This window comes from Telmatherina bonti, assembly GCF_933228915.1.
Source record: "Telmatherina bonti genome assembly, chromosome: 13".
Taxonomy (NCBI): Eukaryota; Metazoa; Chordata; class Actinopteri; order Atheriniformes; family Telmatherinidae; genus Telmatherina; species Telmatherina bonti.
The window spans coordinates 20,542,064-20,561,611 of record NC_136611.1 but is presented as its reverse complement, the minus strand read 5'-3'; the positions used below and the strand labels follow the sequence as shown (position 1 = coordinate 20,561,611).

The following is a 19,548-nucleotide window of genomic DNA, read 5'->3' as shown; positions in this document are numbered from 1 at the left end:
TGAGAGCCCAGCAGAGTGAAAGTGAATGGTTGCCTGTTCAGGATTGTGACTCCTGCCCCTCTTTACAAGGCAAACTTGGCTTATCTCGTCTCACTTTGGAAGAAAAAAAAAGCCACTCCCTCTTATTGCTCTACACAAGCTGACTGCTAACTTTGCTGGACTGGGTGTGTCTAAATTGTAGCTTCACTCACTCCTCCCCCATAAGCCTTGGAGTAGGCATGAGAATTGAACATACACAGCAGCAAAGTTTTGACCCAGTTCGACAACGAAACATTCTGTTTTTGTTATTATACTATGTGATATTAATTTCCATTATTTTCCAACCTACACATTTCCCTCTACTCTAAGGCCAAGCACGTCCAAGTGGGTGCAATCAAATATTACTTTACCGTCAATCATGATGAAAAAAGTATATTTTTCTGTTTTAGATAATATTATAAAAGCTTTGTTTGATATGATTGGAATGCATATCCCACCATTTTCACCGAAAAACAAAAACTAAACTCAGGTTATTAGACATTCATTACGTCAGTGTTGACTGCGGCGCGGCGTCCTGTGTGTTTCATGGTCCCTTCAAGTGTTACTCGTACATTTTTAGATTAATATAAAAAGGTTCAGCTCTTCTACACCACAGTTAGTGATTTTGCACGTCCTTTTGTTTTAGAACGTAAAATTAACAGCTATGCTGTGCAACACTGCAACAGTGTTCAGAAAGAAATGTGCATTTTTGTTTGTTTTAAATTTGGTATATTCATATCTTCAATCTGGACTCTATCCTCACGTATCTCCGTATAAGAAAGTAACTTTTGGACAGTTTTACTATTTTACATTTACATAAAACTTTCTCTGGGTCTATGTCTTCGTCAGAAACCTTAATTTGGCTGATCCAGTGATGTTTTTGTTTGCTTATTTTCTAGTGTCCTTATTTCCGGAAGTTACGCGAACTAGTTTAGCAGAACTTGACAGGAGGCTGTCCTTGGCTAGCCGTGTTAGCTACAGCTAGGTAAACAACGTACACAAACCCTCCGTTTCAGTCCATGTAAAGTTGTCGGTGAGTTTTTGTAAACAAGAATCAGATAACAGTGCTATGATTTTAAACGCAAAGAGAATATGAAAGCAATTACCCCAATAGTAGTGTACTGTACGGCTAACTTGGCTAGCATAATCCACAACAACTCATGGCCTCAACCTTATTTTGTTTATTTTCCGCGTCTTTAAAATGCCCTTACATAATAGGAAGTAATTGATGAAAATTAGTTTTTGTTCTTCAATGTAATGTCCAGATTTACTGATGAATGTACTGTATTGTTACTTGAAATACTCTCATCATGTGACATGTCTTAAACGGGGACCCGATTGTTAATTAAACTTCCCAGTTAAACGTCACTGGCCAGTCTGGTGAGCAGCTGTAGTGTTTAGTCAGAGCAAGGATTAGAAAGTGAACTGTTGTCTTGGTTGTTGCTAGGCTGTGCCTTGTAAGCTGACTTGTTTTTCTGGTCCATGACTTTGCTGCTGTGTTGCAAGTTTAGGTGGTATTGTTACAGGTAATGCATTAGATCTGAAAGACGTTTTGTCTCCTGTTTGCTCATTAATGCCTGTTTTGGTTGTTACAGGTTATGCGTGGATTTCACACCCCCTCCATCAGGTAAGCTTTGAGGGCAGGGCTAATGTCAATCAGCCAGAGAGAAAAGGGGGGTCTTTCACAGGCTGCCTCAAACAACAACACCCAAGACCTCTTTGACAACCCCACTCAGATTGCAGCCACAGGCAACATACCTGAGGAGCAGGTGAGGGTGTATGTGTGATTGAGTGTAGAGGTACAAATGTGTGTGTGTGTGTGTGTGTGTGTGTGTGTGTGTGTGTGTGTGTGTGTGTGTATGTATTCTTTTTTTAACTCAGCCTTACCATTAATCTCTTACTTATCTTTTTGTGTCATGAAAACTACATGGTGTATAACCCAGGATTGTTCAGCTTTTTTCTAACAGGTATTGGAATAAAAAAATAGAATATGCCCTATTATTAGTATTTATCTAGTCTTTTCTTTATTGACGAGTTATGCCTTGGCTTTGCTGATTTGTATTCAAGGATTATATCAAAACTCTCTGTTCTTATCTCAGGCTTTGTATCTAGTCTGACACCTGACCCCTTATATGTTGGAATTGCTTTTAATTGTAACTTATCGGCAAGTTGACATTCAAATAATGGAATATTGAAATGATACTCATTAAAAATAATAGTGTTTCATTCAGAGCTAACATGAACAAGTTTTTTTTCTTTTGCTTTACAGTATAAGTCAGTTCACCCTGAGCCAGAAACAGATAGATATAGTTTCAAATAGCTCATGTACTTTATTTCCTACAAAAACTGTTATGAAAATGAATCATGTTACAATAGTACCTCAAGTTGTGTATTATATATCTTTTAATTTCAGCTCATATTTATTCTGTCTTAAAATCACCAGCATTGTAAAGTAGAAACCACCATATAGCAGCAAGATGCTATGAATTATTAGGTGAGATCATACTTTATTAATTTTTACTTTAGGCTGGTGCCGCAAAAAAACATTCATTCATTCATTCATTCATTCATTCATTCATTCATTCATTTTCTTAACCAGTTAGTCCAATTCAGAGTTGCAGAGAAGCTGGACTCTATCCCTGCAATCGTCGGGCAAGAGGCAGGGTACACCCTGGACAGGTCACCACCCACTGAAGGGCAGCAAACAAACAAACAACAACAAAAAAAAAACAACTAAAGATCTGGAGTTTGCAAAAGTATAACAGCTAATTTGATGTTTCCTGGAGTTCAAATTAACATAGTTGCATAGTCATTAACTGTTGCATAAGTTGCATAGTGCCATGGATTTGTTTAAATCTAGCTCTCAGTAGATTCTAATAAAAAGTTTTTTAAAAAAAAGAAAAGCAAAAGTAATTGTTTGTTTGTGTTCTTGTCCTCTAAGACAAAACATGCTCCGGCATTCCTTACAAAATAATTGGGTGAGCTTGTATCTGGGGAAGGGAATGAGGCTATAAGTTAGACATTTTACACCATTGTGCTTAATAGTTTTCACATCTTCTAAAGTTGTGGACATAGCAAGGTGTCCATATGAGTCAGTAAACCAGGAAGGCGTTGGTGCTGTGTCAAACAGCGGCAGGCTCTCACCTCTTAACACACTGAAACAGGAGCTGTATTGCTGATTGTAATGTCTGTTGTTTGTTGACATGATAAATTCAGTCGAAATAAATTGTTCACCAGTTATAGCTGTTACAGCTGTGGTAAGAGGAGACAAGCCACAGCTTGTAGATGAGGACAGAATAAAACAGGGCTTTGTGCCTGGCCAAGAGGAGGACTGATCTTTTGTTTCCCCTTCTGTCCTTTGTCTGGTAGTCTCAGCTTGCTTGATTGGATTTAAAGAGAAGAGCACAGACTTTGCACAAGCTACAGTGTTTTCTCTTTCCAGTATCTGCAGAGTTGGACTTGGGACTGCTCTAAAGAAGGAAAACACAGCTACTTAGTTTCTTGTAGGCATTTGTTTTTCCTCTTCATTATTGAGCAAGTATGCTTAGTAATGCAGAAGAGGAGTTACTGATTTCAGATCTTGATCATTTTGCTGTAATTTTTGTTCAGGTCTCACCTGTGTTTGATGAGGCTTCTCCCTCTTCAGCGTCCTCTTTTGAGATGCTTGACATGGATTCGGTTCCAGCCCCTTATCAAGAAGTGCAGCCTCACTGGTTCTTCTGTTTTCGAGCTGATGATAACACTTCTTGGCTTCCTTTTAGTAGAGAGGACTCTGACAAACTAGAGAACACTTTCCAAACCAGTAAGAATAATTTTACATGTGCATTGTTTAATCTACACATAAATTATTGTCAAATTTGCAGGCTGTCAGAGATGACGAGTTACGATCCCTAAATGTCTTGCTGTTGATTTGCAGCTGGAGATAAGGAGGAGAACGTGGTGGTTGCGGTGGATGGTGAGCGATACGATGTACGTGTCAGGGAGAGAAAGCGCTATGCTGTATATTGGGAGCAAGCTCCCACCGAAGTCCGCCGCTGTACTTGGTTCTACAAAGGAGATAAGGACACCAGATTCATGCCTTATCCTGAGGATTTCAGCAAAAGTCTGGAGGTAGTCTGACACTACGACTGAGCTTTCATAACTCGCAGCTCTGTGCAACAGATTCTGTCATCGCTCCCTTCTTAAGTATGCCTGCCACTTTGTTTCCTTTTGTTTTATTACTCGCCAATGTAATTCTCATTTCTTTTCAGGAAGCCTACATGATTGCAGTGACCTTAGATGAATGGAAGAGGAAACTGGAGTTTCCATCTGGAGAAACTGTCATTTTACACAATCCGAAGGTGGGCAAAATTTGGTAGATTACAAAGGGAATCATGAGATTTCAGAATACATACAGTGAGTTTTTTCAGTGTATTTCTATTGTAGTTTTATGAAGCGGTGTTTAGTATAAGGCACATGAACAAATGCACAAATGCATAAAATCAAAGCAAACTTTATTTGCAAGAAGAATGGCACAAGCACTGTTCCTTTTTCATCTGCCTCTCCTCTTTTTCAGCTGATAATGCAGTATCAGCCAATAGGATTGCAGGATGAATGGGCGTCTTCCCCCTCAGAACAGACACGGCCACGTACTGTCAAGAGAGGAGTAGATAGTATTTCTGTAGAAATACCTGATGGTATGTGTATGCAGTGCACTTTACAATAACAAAGTAATATATTTTTCTTATATAAAGTGTCAACCAGATGCATATATGCATGTTTGCAGGTGAACCAGACGATGTGGACCACCTTGTCTTTATGGTTCATGGCATCGGCCCTGCGTGTGACTTGCGCTTCAGATCTATCATACAGTGTGGTAAGTTTGAGTGTACATATATGAATATTTTGAAGTACATTTATGAATTTTTTTTATCTTGTCTGTCTGCAGTAAATGACTTCAGGAGTGCTTCATTGTCCCTCCTGGCCTCTCATTACAAGCGGGCTCAGCAGGATGGCCAAGTGGGCCGAGTTGAGTTCCTTCCAGTTAACTGGCACAGCGCTCTGCATGGGGATGCCACTGGTGTGGACGAGTGAGTATAATGAGACATTCATGTGCAGTTGGTAAAAACAAAAAATACTTGTTTCTCTTTTAACTGTTGAAAAATGGTCCAGCTTGTGTTTTTGACTTTCCTTCATCCTTCCCCTCCACACTTTATAGAGACATCCAGAGAATCACTTTACCAAGCATAAGCAGGCTGAGACATTTCACCAACGACACATTGTTGGACTTATTTTTCTACAACAGCCCCACCTACTGCCAGACCATTGTGGACACAGTGGCCTCTGAGATCAACAGGCTGCATGCTCTCTTTAAGCAGAGACACCCAGAATTCAATGGAGCCATTTCAGTAGTGGGCCATAGCTTGGGTTAGAGTTGTACCAACACACAAACACAAATATACACGAAGTGCAACATAAAAATACTTAGTATAAAGTCCTCTGCTTTGTTTCTTTTTCTTCAGGCTCTCTGATCCTGTTTGACTTGCTAACCAATCAAAGAAAGGAATCTGAAGCAAGACAGGGGGTATGACATGACACTATCACTAACAGATAACAACAGATTGATGAATACATTACATATTTTTCATATTTAAAAAAAAAAAGATTGACTCATACTGTCACTGTTCTGTGCATAAGGTGCCTTCTGGTGAACCCTCTTGTCTAAACAGTGGCACATTAGAGCAGATTCTGACCCAGCTGGGCCTACAGCAATGCCTGGATACACTACAGGCAGAAAACCTTGACCTGGAATCACTGGTATCATATACACACATTCATAATAAATGTCCAAATTAAATGTGGTTAATGTACTGATTTAACCAGATGGCTGTTTTCCAGGAATTTCTTATTCCTTATAGATTTGTATTAGAACACGGTTCTCCTCTTTTAGGCTCTCTGCCAGGACAGTGATCTCAAAGATTTAGGAATTCCTCTCGGACCTCGAAAGAAGATCTTAAACTACATCAAGAAGAGGGGGCTTCCAGAGGTCAGGCATAACCAAACAATTCACCACACATCTTCGTTTGACTCATAGCTATGTTACATGATGTATTGAAATAAAAACTCTATATGCAGTCATCTACATGAGGGAAATAAGTTTACTGTTGACAATATTACGAAGCGAGCTATTTCTAGTAGCTTTTTTTTATTTTATGGCAAATTGCTCTTTTGCTGACTATACCGCTTCAAATTCTGTAACATTACTTTATATTTCTTTATGTAAATAGACAGCTGCCGTACATGAAGAGTCACAAATTCCACCTCATGTGACCAATGATGGAAACCAGTGTTCAGGATTGACACCCCAGCAGTCCCATTTCCACAGAGCACAGTCTGTCACCAGCGCTGTAGACTACGAATACTTTGACGTCGGCATTGGACAGGTAGCGCACATAAACACAAATACAGTATGGGTTTTTTTGTTTTGTTATTTTGGGGGGGCTGGGTTTTTAGATTGGGAGGTGAAGCATCAACGTCCTGCCTCTCTCCTCCTCCTCGCTTGCCTGGACAGACCAGTGGAGCCATAGCCAAGGGGCAGGTGTGTCTCACATGGTGTCCACTTTCTCTCAGGCCTTGTTCTATTTTGTGTTTGACCTCACTTTGCCTGGAGTTTCCATTTCCATATAGTACAGTCTGGTCAGAGAACTTTTTGCTGAACTGTAGTGGCAGTTTTCTAAGTTGTAGACATGATTTGGTCACATTTAGCCATGATTAAAACTGAGCTGCATAGCCCAAAGCCACACTCTGTATATGTGTTCACATGTGTATTAGTCATGCATGAATGGCCATCTTCCCAGTCTCCTCCCTTTCCACATCTATAAGACAGTGATGTAATCTAATTTTCATCATTTCTACTGGATGTACATGTATCCTCCAAGTCCTCAACAACAAATACACTGTTTAAGTCTCAGTATAAATAGCTGATTTAGAAGCTCAAGTTTCTGATTGTAACTTTTCTCCACAGGTATCCATTGATTACCCACAGCTAGCATTCCATCCGCAGACATTTTTTGCTTTTGGTTCTCCTATTGGGATGTTTCTGACTGTACGAGGGCTGAAACGCATCGATCCAAACTACTCTTTCCCAACCTGCAAAAGCTTTTACAACATCTACCATCCAGTAAGTAATCACATATGTACGGCATCTGCGAGTCCAGGCACATATCCTGCATTCATCCCAAAAAGAACTCGACTAGCTTTTTATTTTATGCAGAAGCTGTTTTCTTTTTGTACTCTTTCAAATCTGCATACATTTTTTTCATTATTTGTTTTCAGTGTTAAGTACTTTCCCTTCATTTTGCTACCACTTCAACTAGCTGTTATACTACAGGTTATACTAAACCAAATTGGTTTAGCAAAAAGAACTTTTGCAAGACGGTGCATTTCAAAGCTCTCATTCATAGCATTCATTTCGATGTCTCACTATGGGATACGCCTCCCTGCGTGTTCCTCAGAAGCGTCTATCTCATTACGCCAATCCTGATTGGCTGGTGATTGTGATGCTCACGTCACGCTACCTTTAAGTAGCCTGCGCTACAATGCAGCACCTTTCAATAACCTCTTCTCGCTTCGAAGAATGCTTATTTCAGTTGTTTGTAGCAAGCTAGCTTAACCGTCCATAGACGGATTCTTCCACGTTTTCCGTCGCCGGGCACTAGCTGCACTACTCTGTCTTCTCCATTTGCTCGGCTTTGGCACACCAGCTAACGCCATGTTTTTTCGTTTAGCACTCCAGCTAAATATTCATTTTGACTAGCACTCCAGTTAGCTCAAAATGGCTCAAAACCTCCCTCACACCAGAGGAGACGGGGACTCCGGGGCTCGTTCCTGTGTCTGTGGGAACAAAATTTCGAGCAAGGATCCACACCAGCTCTGCTCGAACTGCCTCGGGCTGGAACACGCCCGGTCAGCTATCCAAGCCCCAGGGTCATGTTCGCACTGTGCTCTTTTTACCACGAAGAGCTTCCGACGTCGGCTAGCACGCCAAGCTAGCCTGTCGGGCCAGGACCCTTGCTTGTCTGCCACGGGTCTGCCGTCCACCGGCGATGATAAGCAGGAGACTGATGCAGAGCCCGAGCCGCGCGCCATGGCTAGCTGGGGTTCCCAGCTGGGGTTCCCAGTCTACTCCGTGGCCTCCTGTGCAACATAAGTTCCCTAAGCGGCAAAAACCCCAGCCCGTCCCTGCTGCTCCCCCGAGACAGGAGGCCAGGCCCGGTTGGCCCAAAAAGCTGCGACACTGACAACAGCTCCACCAGGACAACCTGTGCAGACAGTCAGCAGGCTAGGAAGAAGAAGAGGGCAGCCTGACAGCGCCTCCCTTCCCAACGGCAAGTCGGCTGATTTTTTTCCCCGTTCACCAGCCTCACAGGTTCCGAGTGTGATTCCAGGAGTGGTTTGCCCGGCATCCCCATTGCTGCGTATGGCGCTGGTGTGGCGCCAACCTCCGCCAGCCAGAGGGAATCAAGGCTCTTTTGTCGGGACAGAGGGCTCTGCCCCACATCTGAGTCACACAAGCACACATTCATATTTGGAAATAAAATGTGTTCGACTGACGCATCCAGACCAAGGGTCGAGGGCGCACAAAAAAATGAACATAAAAACAATAAAGAGGAAAGTGACACCTCTCGCAGGAGGCAAACTCTGTGGCGAGAGGAAGAACGTTAACCCTGCAGGCTCGCAGACATGCCGTGCATGCAGTGTTGAAAAGCTGTCACGACCCCATTCTGCCGCTAGAGGGCACCCTAACAGGTTTTAGGCACAGTGAGCTCACAACTCACAGTGGAGGATGTAAGCCCGCTGTCTCTGAGAAGGGAGCAGTGGGCGGAGCTCCCGCCTTCAGCCTGGGTCCAGAAAACAATATCTCGGGGATACAGGCTGCAGTTTGCAGTGATTCCCCCGCCCTTTTCTGGAATAGTTTACTCACAAGCCCGGGGAGAACATGCTCGCGTTCTGCAGGAGGAAATTTCCTCGCTGATGAACAAACGAGCAATTTGCATGGTACCCCCCCACCAGGGTCAGAACGGCTTTTATTCCAGGTATTTCCTGGTCCCCAAGCGGGGAGGGACTGGGATTCGCCCTATCCTGGATCTAAGGGTTCTGAACAAATACCTCAGAAAATACAAGTTCAGGATGCTCACGCAGACATCTCTGCTGCGCTTGGTCCGACAGGGCGACTGGTTCGCATCCGTCGACCTGCAAGACGCATATTTCCACATTCTAATTTACCCTCCACACAGGAAATACCTCAGGTTTGCCTTTCAGGGTGTCCTTTACGAGTTCACCGTGCTCCCTTTCGGTCTGTCTCTGAGCCCGAGATTGTTTGTATGTTGTACAGAAGCAGCGATTGCTCAGTTGAGAAGATGGGGCTTCCGTCTAGCTACTTATTTTGACAACTGGCTCCTTTTGGCACGGTCCAAACAGGAGGCAGCGTCACAAACAAGCGTTCTCATACATCACTTGGTCAGACTGGGTTTTATGTTAAACACCAGGAAGAGTGTGTTGTCCCCAGCACAGAGGATTGTGTTTCTGGGATTGGCTCTGGATTCTGTTTCGTGCAAAGCCCACCTTTCAAAGGAAAGAGTGAGCACGTTCAGAGCCTGCCTTGCCCCTTTTTGTCTACACAAAACCCTGCCCTTCAGGTCGTGTCTACGATTACTCGGGCTGATGGCATCCGCTATTCCACTAGTCTAGCTCAGCTGCCTCCAGATGAGAGGTTTTCAACGGTGGGTGTCTTCTTTCAGACTGAACCCTGTGTGTCATGGCACCCGGAGAGTAACCATAACAGTGCAGTCCAAATTTTCTGCTGCAGGGAGTGGTGATGGGTGCAGTCCTATTACGGAAAGGGATCACAACCGATGCCAGCCTGTCAGGCTGGGGCGGAATTCATGAGGGCCGGTGTGTGAGAGGTCTTTGGAGCCAAGGTCTCCAGCGATCTCTCATAAACTACCTCAAGCTCTTGGCAGTGTTTCTTTCGCTGAAACGCTTTCTTGCCTTTCTCAGCGGACACTATGTCCTAGTGAGAACGGACAACACAACGGTAGTGGCCTACATCAACCGCCAAGGAGGTCTGCACTCCTTGCGGTTACATAAACTGGCATGCAGACTGATCCTTTGGAGCAGCAAGCATTTCCTATCATTAAGGGCAACGCATGTCCCCGGTTTTCAGAACCAAGGGGCAGATTTCCTCTCCAGGGGCGTGCCGATGTACGGCGACTGGCTCTTACACTCTGATATTGTGGAACAGGTGTGGTTCACATCAAGGGAGAACGCACAATGTCCGCTGTTCTTTTCAATGCGCGACCCGAGCGCGCCGCTTGGCGTAGACGCGCTGGCACACGTCTGGCCCCACGTCTTACTCTATGCCTTTCCCCCACTAGCTTTGTTGTCCCCACACTGTCCAGAGTGAGGAATCAGGGGCACACACTAATCGCTCCGCACTTGCCTGCAATGCATTGGCTGGCAGAGATTTATCAGCTTCTGTGCGGGCAGCAATGGCAGCTCCCACTTCGCCGGGACATGCTGTCGCAGGCAGGAGGGACAGTGTTCCATCCGCACCCGGAACGCCTGGCACTCTGGGCCTGGCCCGTGAGTGGTTCAGTTTGAACACGGTGGGGCTTCCTCAGAGTGTGATTAAAACTATTCAGAGTGCAAGATCTTCCTCCACTCGGTCTCTTTACGACTGTAAGTGGAAGGTGTTTGAGGAGTGGTGCCACAAAAAGAGCCACACCTCCTTTCAGTGCTCTGTGGCCGCGATATTGTCATTTCTCCAGGAGTTCATTGACAAACGCAGGGCCTTCTCTACCATTAAAGTGTACCTGGCTGCCATTTCCGCATGCCATGTAGACTTTGAGGGAAAAACGGCCAGTCAGCATCCGCTGGTCTCCCGTTTCATGATGGAAACATGGTCTCCCTGTTTCCAGGCCCTGGTGCCCTCATGGGATCTAGAAGTGGTCTTGGAAGGTCTATCTGGACCTCCTTTTAAGCCGCTAGAGGATGCTGACCTCAAACACCTATCAATTAAGATGGCGTTGCTGTTGGCTTTAGCTTCTGTGAAGCATGTCAGTGATATCCATGCTCTCTCAGTACATCCTTCATGCACCCAGTTTGCCCCAGGGGATGTGAGGGTGTCACTCAAGCCGAATCCAGCGTTTGTGCCAAAGGTGGTCGGCTCTTGCTCTACTATTATTCTTGTGGCACTCTCTTTACCGCCTTCCTCGTCACCCGAGGAGCAGCGGCTTCTTAAGCTGTGTCCTGTCTGTACTCTACAAGCTTACATCACAAGGACGCAAGGGCTCAGGAAGAGTGACCAGCTTTTTGTTTCCTGGGCTAAGCCCCATGTGGGCAGGCCCATCACAAAGCAGCGGCTCTCCCACTGGATTGTGGATGCCATTGGGGTGGCCTATAGGCACCTGCGGGCCTGCATGCTCACTCCACTAGAGGCCTGGCTGCGTCCTGGGCTCTCTTTAGAGGGATCTCCATGCAGGACATTTGTGCAGCCGCATGTTGGTCTTCACCCCTCACTTTCATTCGGTATTACAAACTGGACGTCTCTGCCTCCAGTGTGGCCCACTCAGTGTTGCTCGGTGGGCACTCAGGGAAGCAGACTGCCACTCCCTGAGTTCTGTTGGTCACCCAAGATAAGCTGTCTGGCATTCTGGGAGTCTCCATATCCCATAGTGAGACATTGAAACGAATGCTATGAATGAGAACTTTAGGTTACTCATGTAACCCCGGTTCTCAGAGTAGCATGAATGAGATGGCTCACCAGACAGCCCTTCTTGCTGGGCGAAGCGAGAAGAGGTGCTTATCTTGAATGGTGCGGCGTCATAGCGCAGGCTACTTAAAGGTAGCGTGACGTGAGCATCACGATCACCAGCCAATCAGGATTGGCGTAATGAGATAGACGCTTCTGAGGAACACGCAGGGAGGCGTATCCCATAGTGAGACATCTCACTCATGCTACTCTGAGAACCGGGGTTACGTGAGTAACCTAAAGTTTCCCTCCATACACAATGAAGGAGCCCTTGCATTATCCCTTTCATTCCTATGTAGTATGATCCCGTTGCCTATCGGATAGAACCCATGATTGTTTCTGAGGTGGATCTGGAGCCAATGCTAATCCCTCATCATAAAGGCCGAAAAAGGATGCACTTGGGTATGACTCCTTTCTTGCCTTTGTTGTACAATATGTTTGTCTAATATCCATCTAATATCCATTTCTTTTTTTTCCTGTAGAACTTAAAGATAGTTTGACCCGAATGAGTATGGATTTGAAGAACAATGTGCTTGGATCATTGCGGACAGCATGGCAGTCCTTTGCTAGGCTTCCTGTAGCTGCGCTGCCTTCAGGGGAGGAAGGGGAAACCACAAATGAGACAAACCCACAAGAATCCGAGGGTAGGGATGTACTTTAATTTACCTATTTTTGTTTATGGGTGCTTTTTGTGTCTGAGAAAGAAAGAGAACATGGACAAGAGTGTCTAATCTTGTCTCCTCGTACTCCTTTCACCCCTCTCTGCATGTTGCTTCCCTCCCCCTCCTATCTGGTGACTTCTTTCCTCACCTCATACCTCTTTGACTTGAACCTCAGCGGCACACACTGCTTCTGTTAAGAGGGAAGACAAAAGTGCTCTTTTTTGGACTAAAATACTAGAGTGGCCCAAGGCCCTTCATATGCATTACTTAAAAGGTAAGGTAATGGCTAAGCTAGAAAGCATTGAAAACATTGGTAAATGTTCTCCTGCTGTACATTTGTGATAGTAGTTCAATGATCCGGTTTACACTTGGAGTAATCTCTGTAAACCCTCAAAAGTTTTGTGAAAGCCTGTGAACCTATAAAACATGCTTTTATTTGTTAGATATAAATAATTTGGAAAACAAACTTGTGTCAATCAGGCACAAAAAGAAATGAAATGCCTGCAAAACCTAATTTCACAGTAAAAAAGGTTCATTCTTGCACGCTCTACAAGTTATGTAATACATGTCATTATTGCCACAGGCTCTCACTACTTGTTACCCCCCCCCCCCTTTCATGACTAACATGACTTTTAACTGACAATTTAATTTACTGGCACCACCCGCAGGCCTCTTCCTCCCTATTCTGTTGAAAGCTCTGATTGGTTGGATTCCTTGAACGCTTCACTAATTCTCAACATCATAAACCATTCGAGTATCTGGCCCAAGGCAATCTTTTGGTTTAGGGTCAGCAAATAGTACTAACAGTGACTTCAGTTATTTTATAACAAGCGGTTGGAGCTGAATATGCATGGAACATTTTCTATTATTAGAAGATTATTTGTGTAGCTACATGCTTGTGTGTAGCTTGCAAGGTAATGGAGCTGTCAGAAGACATTGTACATTTTGACAGCACAATGTCCTTTGTATTCTTGTTTTGCAACTTTTTTTCTTTAAGGAGATCTTATATCATCCTTACAACTATTATATAAGCGCCTGCTTGGGGATTTTAGAGAGTAAGCTCAGCTACACGTGGAGCAAGCAAGTAAGAAAGGGGACAGAATTTTTCTCTTTTTTTGGGCCTCGTTCACAGGCTATAGTGACATGTGACTTTAAGTGAATTTTGGTTTGTTAGCTCAACAACTATTTCCCATCTCAGATCTGATTACGGTAACTGACTCATTATTCATGCACCTTAGAGCCTGAGTGTTCAAACATTCATTGGTTAAAGCAAAAGACTGACTCCACCATTATTGACATGCCAAACAAATATTTAAAAACCAATCAAATCATCAAGTCAAATATTTGATTCAAAGTTATTACACAATGTACACTTTTCCCAATAAGCTATTAGAAATCCTCTCCAGGATTGCAATGGATGGTTACTCAAACACAAATTGCCTTCATCTAATGCATGCAATGTTTTTGATAACTTGTACTTTTTAAGTACAATTTCTTTTAAATTTTCAGTAAAATATCTTTTCTTGGGACTGCCCAGTATTCAAATTATTCCTGTTCTGTCATTAATAGCAAAGCTAAAGCAGGAATAGCATCCCAATTTATAAAATGGAAAGCAAACGGCTATATGGTTTCATTGCAAGGTTTGCAGTTGAGCACTGCCTACAGACCAATACAAATTGCACCATGAGCCACATTTCCTTCTACCTCTTAGCTTAACCCTACTTGTCTGCAAATTAACCTGTAAAGTGCAAAAATACTGAGCAAAGTAATAGGGGAAATATTGAATTGAAAAATTGAATATCGGGATTTTTTACTTTACCATTTTAAAAAGGTTTTTTTTTTTTTTTGGTAAAATTAGATTTTTTTTTTTTTTTAAATCAATAAAAATGATCCATTCTAAAATTTTTGTCATTTTTATAGTTTTTATTGATCTTTTTACTTGTCTTCTTGGGCATTATAGCAGCAGAATGATGATCTGGCTACTGTGTTGTGTTTTGTCCTTTTTTTTTTTTTTTTTTTTTTAGTTTTCAGCCTAAAAGAAAATTAGCAATATCGAGGAATTGTGAGATTTGCAATTAGAATCGAATCAGCACCCAAAAAAATCAGAATCGAATCGAATCAGGACTAAAGCATATCGTTACAGCCCTACAAAATAATATTGCCATTGTGTGGAACGTGTTGAAGTAACTTGTAACGTGTAAACTCTTTTTCCACTGTAAGTAACAACTAGGTCTGAGTCAAACTGTAGTTTGTCAGCTCTGGCAATGCTCTCCACTTTAGAAATACAGGGGGTTGACTCCCTTGCAGAGGTGTACTCTCTCTGGTTTCTTTAGTTCCAAAAGTGGATTGCTTGGAACCCAAAGAGGCACTGTTCTTTTCATTTTAACGTGACCAGGAACACAAACAAAGCTACATGTTCATGCAAAGATCATCTATGGTGACAAATAGCACTCTAACACAAAACCAGTTCTGTTCTTTTCTTTATTCAACAACTTCTTAGCCAACAACTGTTGTTTCTTAAAAGGCTATGTTTAATTTTGTTTGTCTTCAGATGAACATTTTGTTCTGTTCGCCACCATTTCACTTTGAAAATGAGCTTTGCCGTCTCTTACTGGTGCCTTTTTAAAGAGAGGGAGGGCTGTGAGAGGAGGCGGTGACTCACATAAATGTACATGAACGTTTGGCTCAATGTGATGATAAATAATTGGCTAGAGATCAACACAGAGAGGCAGGGTGTGATGTCATGTTATAGTCCAGATGAAATCACAGCTCTTCTTCTTCACACAGCAGTTTTTTTATTTCCTACAATCTGGCAATGATTAGTTTCTGTTTATCACCCCTTTAAATCATTTAGATCATGAGCAAACAGTAGAGTAGTTCTGTGTTTTTGCTCCCCAACAGATCAAAGGTGAATAAAACTGCAAGGTTTGCTTTCAGTCTGAATGAATGTTACTTGCTGTAGACAGCAACTCTTCTTTTTTCCCTCCTGTCATCTTATTATGTGTTCTTGTTTTGCTGAGTATGATGAGTCAAAACCGATGCTACTGGTTAATCTTTTATCTGCCCCTACAGTCTCATCTGTACTGACTTCTGTCTCTGCAGGAGTGTTTTCAGATGCTGAATCTTCAGTGTCAGCAGAGCAGGTCGAGCAACCTGAGATTGAAATGGGGATGTTGAATGGAGGACGACGGATTGACTATGTGCTTCAGGAAAAACCCATTGAGAGCTTCAATGAATACTTGTTTGCTATCCAGTCACATCTCTGTTACTGGTGAGTCATGCATATGTGTGTATTATTGTAACTGTGCCCTTTCCATTGTGCATCTAATTTAGTTTCTTTACTGTGTCATACTTCAAAGTTTTTTTATGACTTTAATATATTCTGTCTTTTTAGGGAATCTGAAGATACAGCTCTGCTGCTGCTCAAGGAGATTTATGACAAGCTAGGTGTGACCTTTGAACAGCCGCAACAGTGATAAAGCTGTATGAATGTAAACTGCTTGCATGACAGTAACTTTAACATGAAGGACAACCAACATGGCCAGAAATTTGACAATCTTCCTCCAGAATGCCTTACTGTCTGAGGGTAACCTGAGTAGCAGACGTCCTCCTTGTTTAGCAGTGGAGACTGTTTGGTACTGTCAGGTGACCTTGGTTCATGTGTGTTTGTCAAACTTCCTAATCTCCCACTGCAGACTGAGGTGCTGAGAGTTGATTCACATGCACCAAAACATTACTTTTGCTCCTGATTGCACTTTTTTCAGTATTTTACTTGAATTTGCACTTTCAGATACTAAAATATAATGCTTATATCTGAAGCAAAATATTGTGGTTATCAGAAAACGCACAAAGTTCTTGGTATTTTGTTTATGAAACTGGATTTTATGTCCAAATATGTGGCTTTGAAATTCATTTGGAAAAATATTTAAAATTACCTGAAAAAAGCTAATATTGTGTTAAATTAGATTGAGTAACTTGTAAGTTTTCCCACCAAAGCACCTGTTCTTTTGGGACTCGTGAGACATTACAAATGTCTCAATGAGGTTATTTGTCTGCTTAAGAAAATGAAGGGTGACATTTAGCCTGTTACAAGTATCCTGGCAGCTGCATTCTCTCATCCTGCATCACAGCTCTTACAACTCAAAGCTGCCACTTCTACATGTGTTTAGTGGTGTTACAGTAATGTTTAATTTTTCTTTTATTTATAAACATAACGCACAGGGTAAATCATCGTGAAAACATTTAAATCATATCATCACATTTTTGATTTGTGGTGTGTGTGCCATCTTGATCATACTTATCAGATGTGTCTGAATGAAGTAATCCTGATGAAGAACAGTTTTATTACTGAAGTAAGGTTCAGGTGTTCAGTATTATATAAGTGTGTATACGTGTGTAAAATGTGTGAAGTGAAGAACTGGACAACCCACACTTTTCCAGGTCTTTCCCATTCCTCTTTAACAACATCATCTTCTTTGGAATTTAGTGATAATTTTATCTTAAAGTCCATAACACTAATATATTCTAATATAATATATATAGATATACATGTCCTAAAATATGGTTGAATCTTAACCAGACTAACACCTCATATAGACACTCCTAATTTAACTCTGGAGTAATCTAGGGGCCAAATCATACACTTTTCTCTTATGTACTTTTTTTTGTCAGTACCTAATCACTATTCTTTCAGATCTGTACTGCATGCACTTTTTCTTTTATTAGAGCCTTTCTCAGCATATTGTGGTCCTAACCAGATTCATATGGTTCTAAAACCTTATTTCACAGAGCCAGAGACAGAACTAAAAATGCATTTTAGTTAAAGGACTCCTAATTATATAGTTATGTGTTTAAATGATTTTGAGTTTATTTTATTTTTATTTGAATAAAAAACTGTATGCATCTTCACCATGTGAGTGACAAAATAAACCAGATATTCATATAAAAAAATTCAGGTCAAGATGACAAAAATAAAAAAAAGAGAAAAATGTGTAAGAAGTTGATAACTTTATAAACTGATTTATGTATTGTTGGAGAAATGGAGCTCTTCATCTCCAGAGCTGCAGATATCCTGTTTGGCAGCTGCAACTATAAAAGCTGCACATTTAATGAATAACCCTACTAGGATGGCTCATTTTCTTTTAGAAATGTACTGAAGACGAAATAAACACAAATTCCTTTGAATGCCACGAAATGCTCTGTAGGGTTCAGTGTCAAAACAGTGAAAGCAGGATTTTATGACTGTTGACTTTTCATTCATTTCCACAACTGCTGTTGTGACATTTGATTCTTACATGTTGATATATGTGCCAAAAAAACAAAAAAAAACAAAACACTTTTTGTCATTTTGTGCCATAATAAAATATTAATTGTGCCCATTGTCTTTGATTTTTGTACTCAAAACAGTAACAGATTTGCAGTCTATTAAAGGATTTCTTTTTAAAAAAATGTTTTTATCCCACAGGCATTATTAAATATCTATAGTCCATTTCTAAAGATAATCATTTTCTGGGAAATAATTTTCAGCAAAATATGTTGCAAATGTCCTCTAGAGCTAAACCCTAGTTTGATATGCATTAGAGATTTCTTCAGACCATTCAATGTTAGAGGAACCAATACATAATTTTACAGACAACGCGTTAAGTGTCAAGGTTAACACCAAAATGCAGTAAATCCCAGCGTTAAAGGTGTTCATCGTTATTTGTCCTGGGAGTTTTGTGCAAGCAGTCATGTGGAACGAAGCATCTTCAGCGAGTGACTTCGGACAAACGCAAAGCAGGTCTGAGTCGTGTAGCTTTTAGTTTAAAACTCTTTCCAATGCCGTTTTATCTGACAAGAAGCCTGCTGCGAAGTTGTGCGTTTCTGCTGATTCAAGCTCACAAAGACACGACTCCATTAGCCATAAAAGCCTAGCATATCGTATTTATATTGTAGCTACATACCACTAAGTACACCTATGAATATGTATGTGATATAACGGAAAAAATGTGCTAGTATTGTGATACTTGGTTGAAAATTGTGGGTGCTTGTGTAGGAATGTGGAGAATTCACTCAGAAATAGAAGACATTCGTAGTTACTGAATTTCATGTGATCCATTTTAGTGGGAGGAAAATGAACCAAAGGTCCCATGTTATCCTCAAAGACAAGTTTATCCTCCTGACCCTTAAATAGTCTAAGAATTCTAAACATAACTTATTTTGTAAAATGGATATGACAGACTGATGATCTGCTACATCACTACTCTGCACACCAGGGGTTGCCAACTCCATATTGACCTCATACAGCCCTGCAAGTGTTGGGAGTGTTCCTGCTGCAACACACCTGACTCAGATCAGTGGATAATAAGTAGATTTGTGCTGAGTTTGATGTAAAGCTCTACGCAAGTCTGCTAATTAAGTCTGATATGTGTCAGGTGTGTTCCAGCAAACTCCCAATTATTGCAGGACTGTGGCTCTCCTGGACCTGAGTTAACCCCCCCACCCCTCCCCTCCTGTACACAAATAAGGCTAATATTAGATAAAAAGCATGTTTCAACGCTTTGTTTTATACATTTTTCCTCAAATAAAAGTTTCTCATAAAAACATAATAAAATCTAATTTAATTGAATGATTTTTTGTGCTTAGATGAGAGTTTTAATTTTAGGGGCCATAATTTGCAAATCAGCAAGTGAAAAGATAAAAGGAAATACATACAACATTTTAGTTAAAAACAAAACAAAACAAAACAAAAAAAAAAACAGCTGAAGGTGATTATATTGTCGGATATAATAACTAAAAATATTTGATAAAATCCAAAAATAAAAAATTTAAATGTTTCACCATGGGAAACAATCAACATTAGAAATGTTATTTATTTGTTCAGTTTATGTCATGGATATTGTTGCAGGTTTCTGTCTTTCATTGCTGGAGCCTCATGCCTACCGTCTCTGTATAAAAGGTTAAAATGTATCTAATAATGAGATTTTCAAATGAAAGTATGTGAGCAAGCCAAGAGACCTGACAGGGAAGGGCATGTTTGTTGTCATGCTAATACAAGTGGTGGGTTGCAGGGGTGGGTTTTGGGTCACAGCAGGTAGT

The 19,548-nt window shown here is 41.6% G+C and overlaps 1 protein-coding gene across 1 annotated transcript; it reads left to right on the top strand.

Annotated features, from left to right (window-relative positions):
* Positions 1-951: 951 nt before the first annotated feature.
* On the top strand, positions 952-17,774 carry ddhd2 (DDHD domain containing 2). The gene is made up of 18 exons (XM_079251771.1): positions 952-1,051; positions 1,614-1,787; positions 3,628-3,820; positions 3,935-4,128; positions 4,269-4,358; positions 4,574-4,694; positions 4,784-4,873; positions 4,946-5,087; positions 5,216-5,424; positions 5,520-5,581; positions 5,695-5,814; positions 5,948-6,043; positions 6,285-6,440; positions 7,022-7,177; positions 12,109-12,211; positions 12,292-12,453; positions 15,574-15,742; positions 15,866-17,774. The coding sequence occupies exons 2-18, from the start codon at positions 1,668-1,670 to the stop codon at positions 15,945-15,947; spliced, it is 2,265 nt and encodes a 754-aa protein (XP_079107897.1). The 5' UTR covers positions 952-1,051; positions 1,614-1,667; the 3' UTR covers positions 15,948-17,774.
* The last annotated feature ends 1,774 nt before the right edge of the window (positions 17,775-19,548 follow it).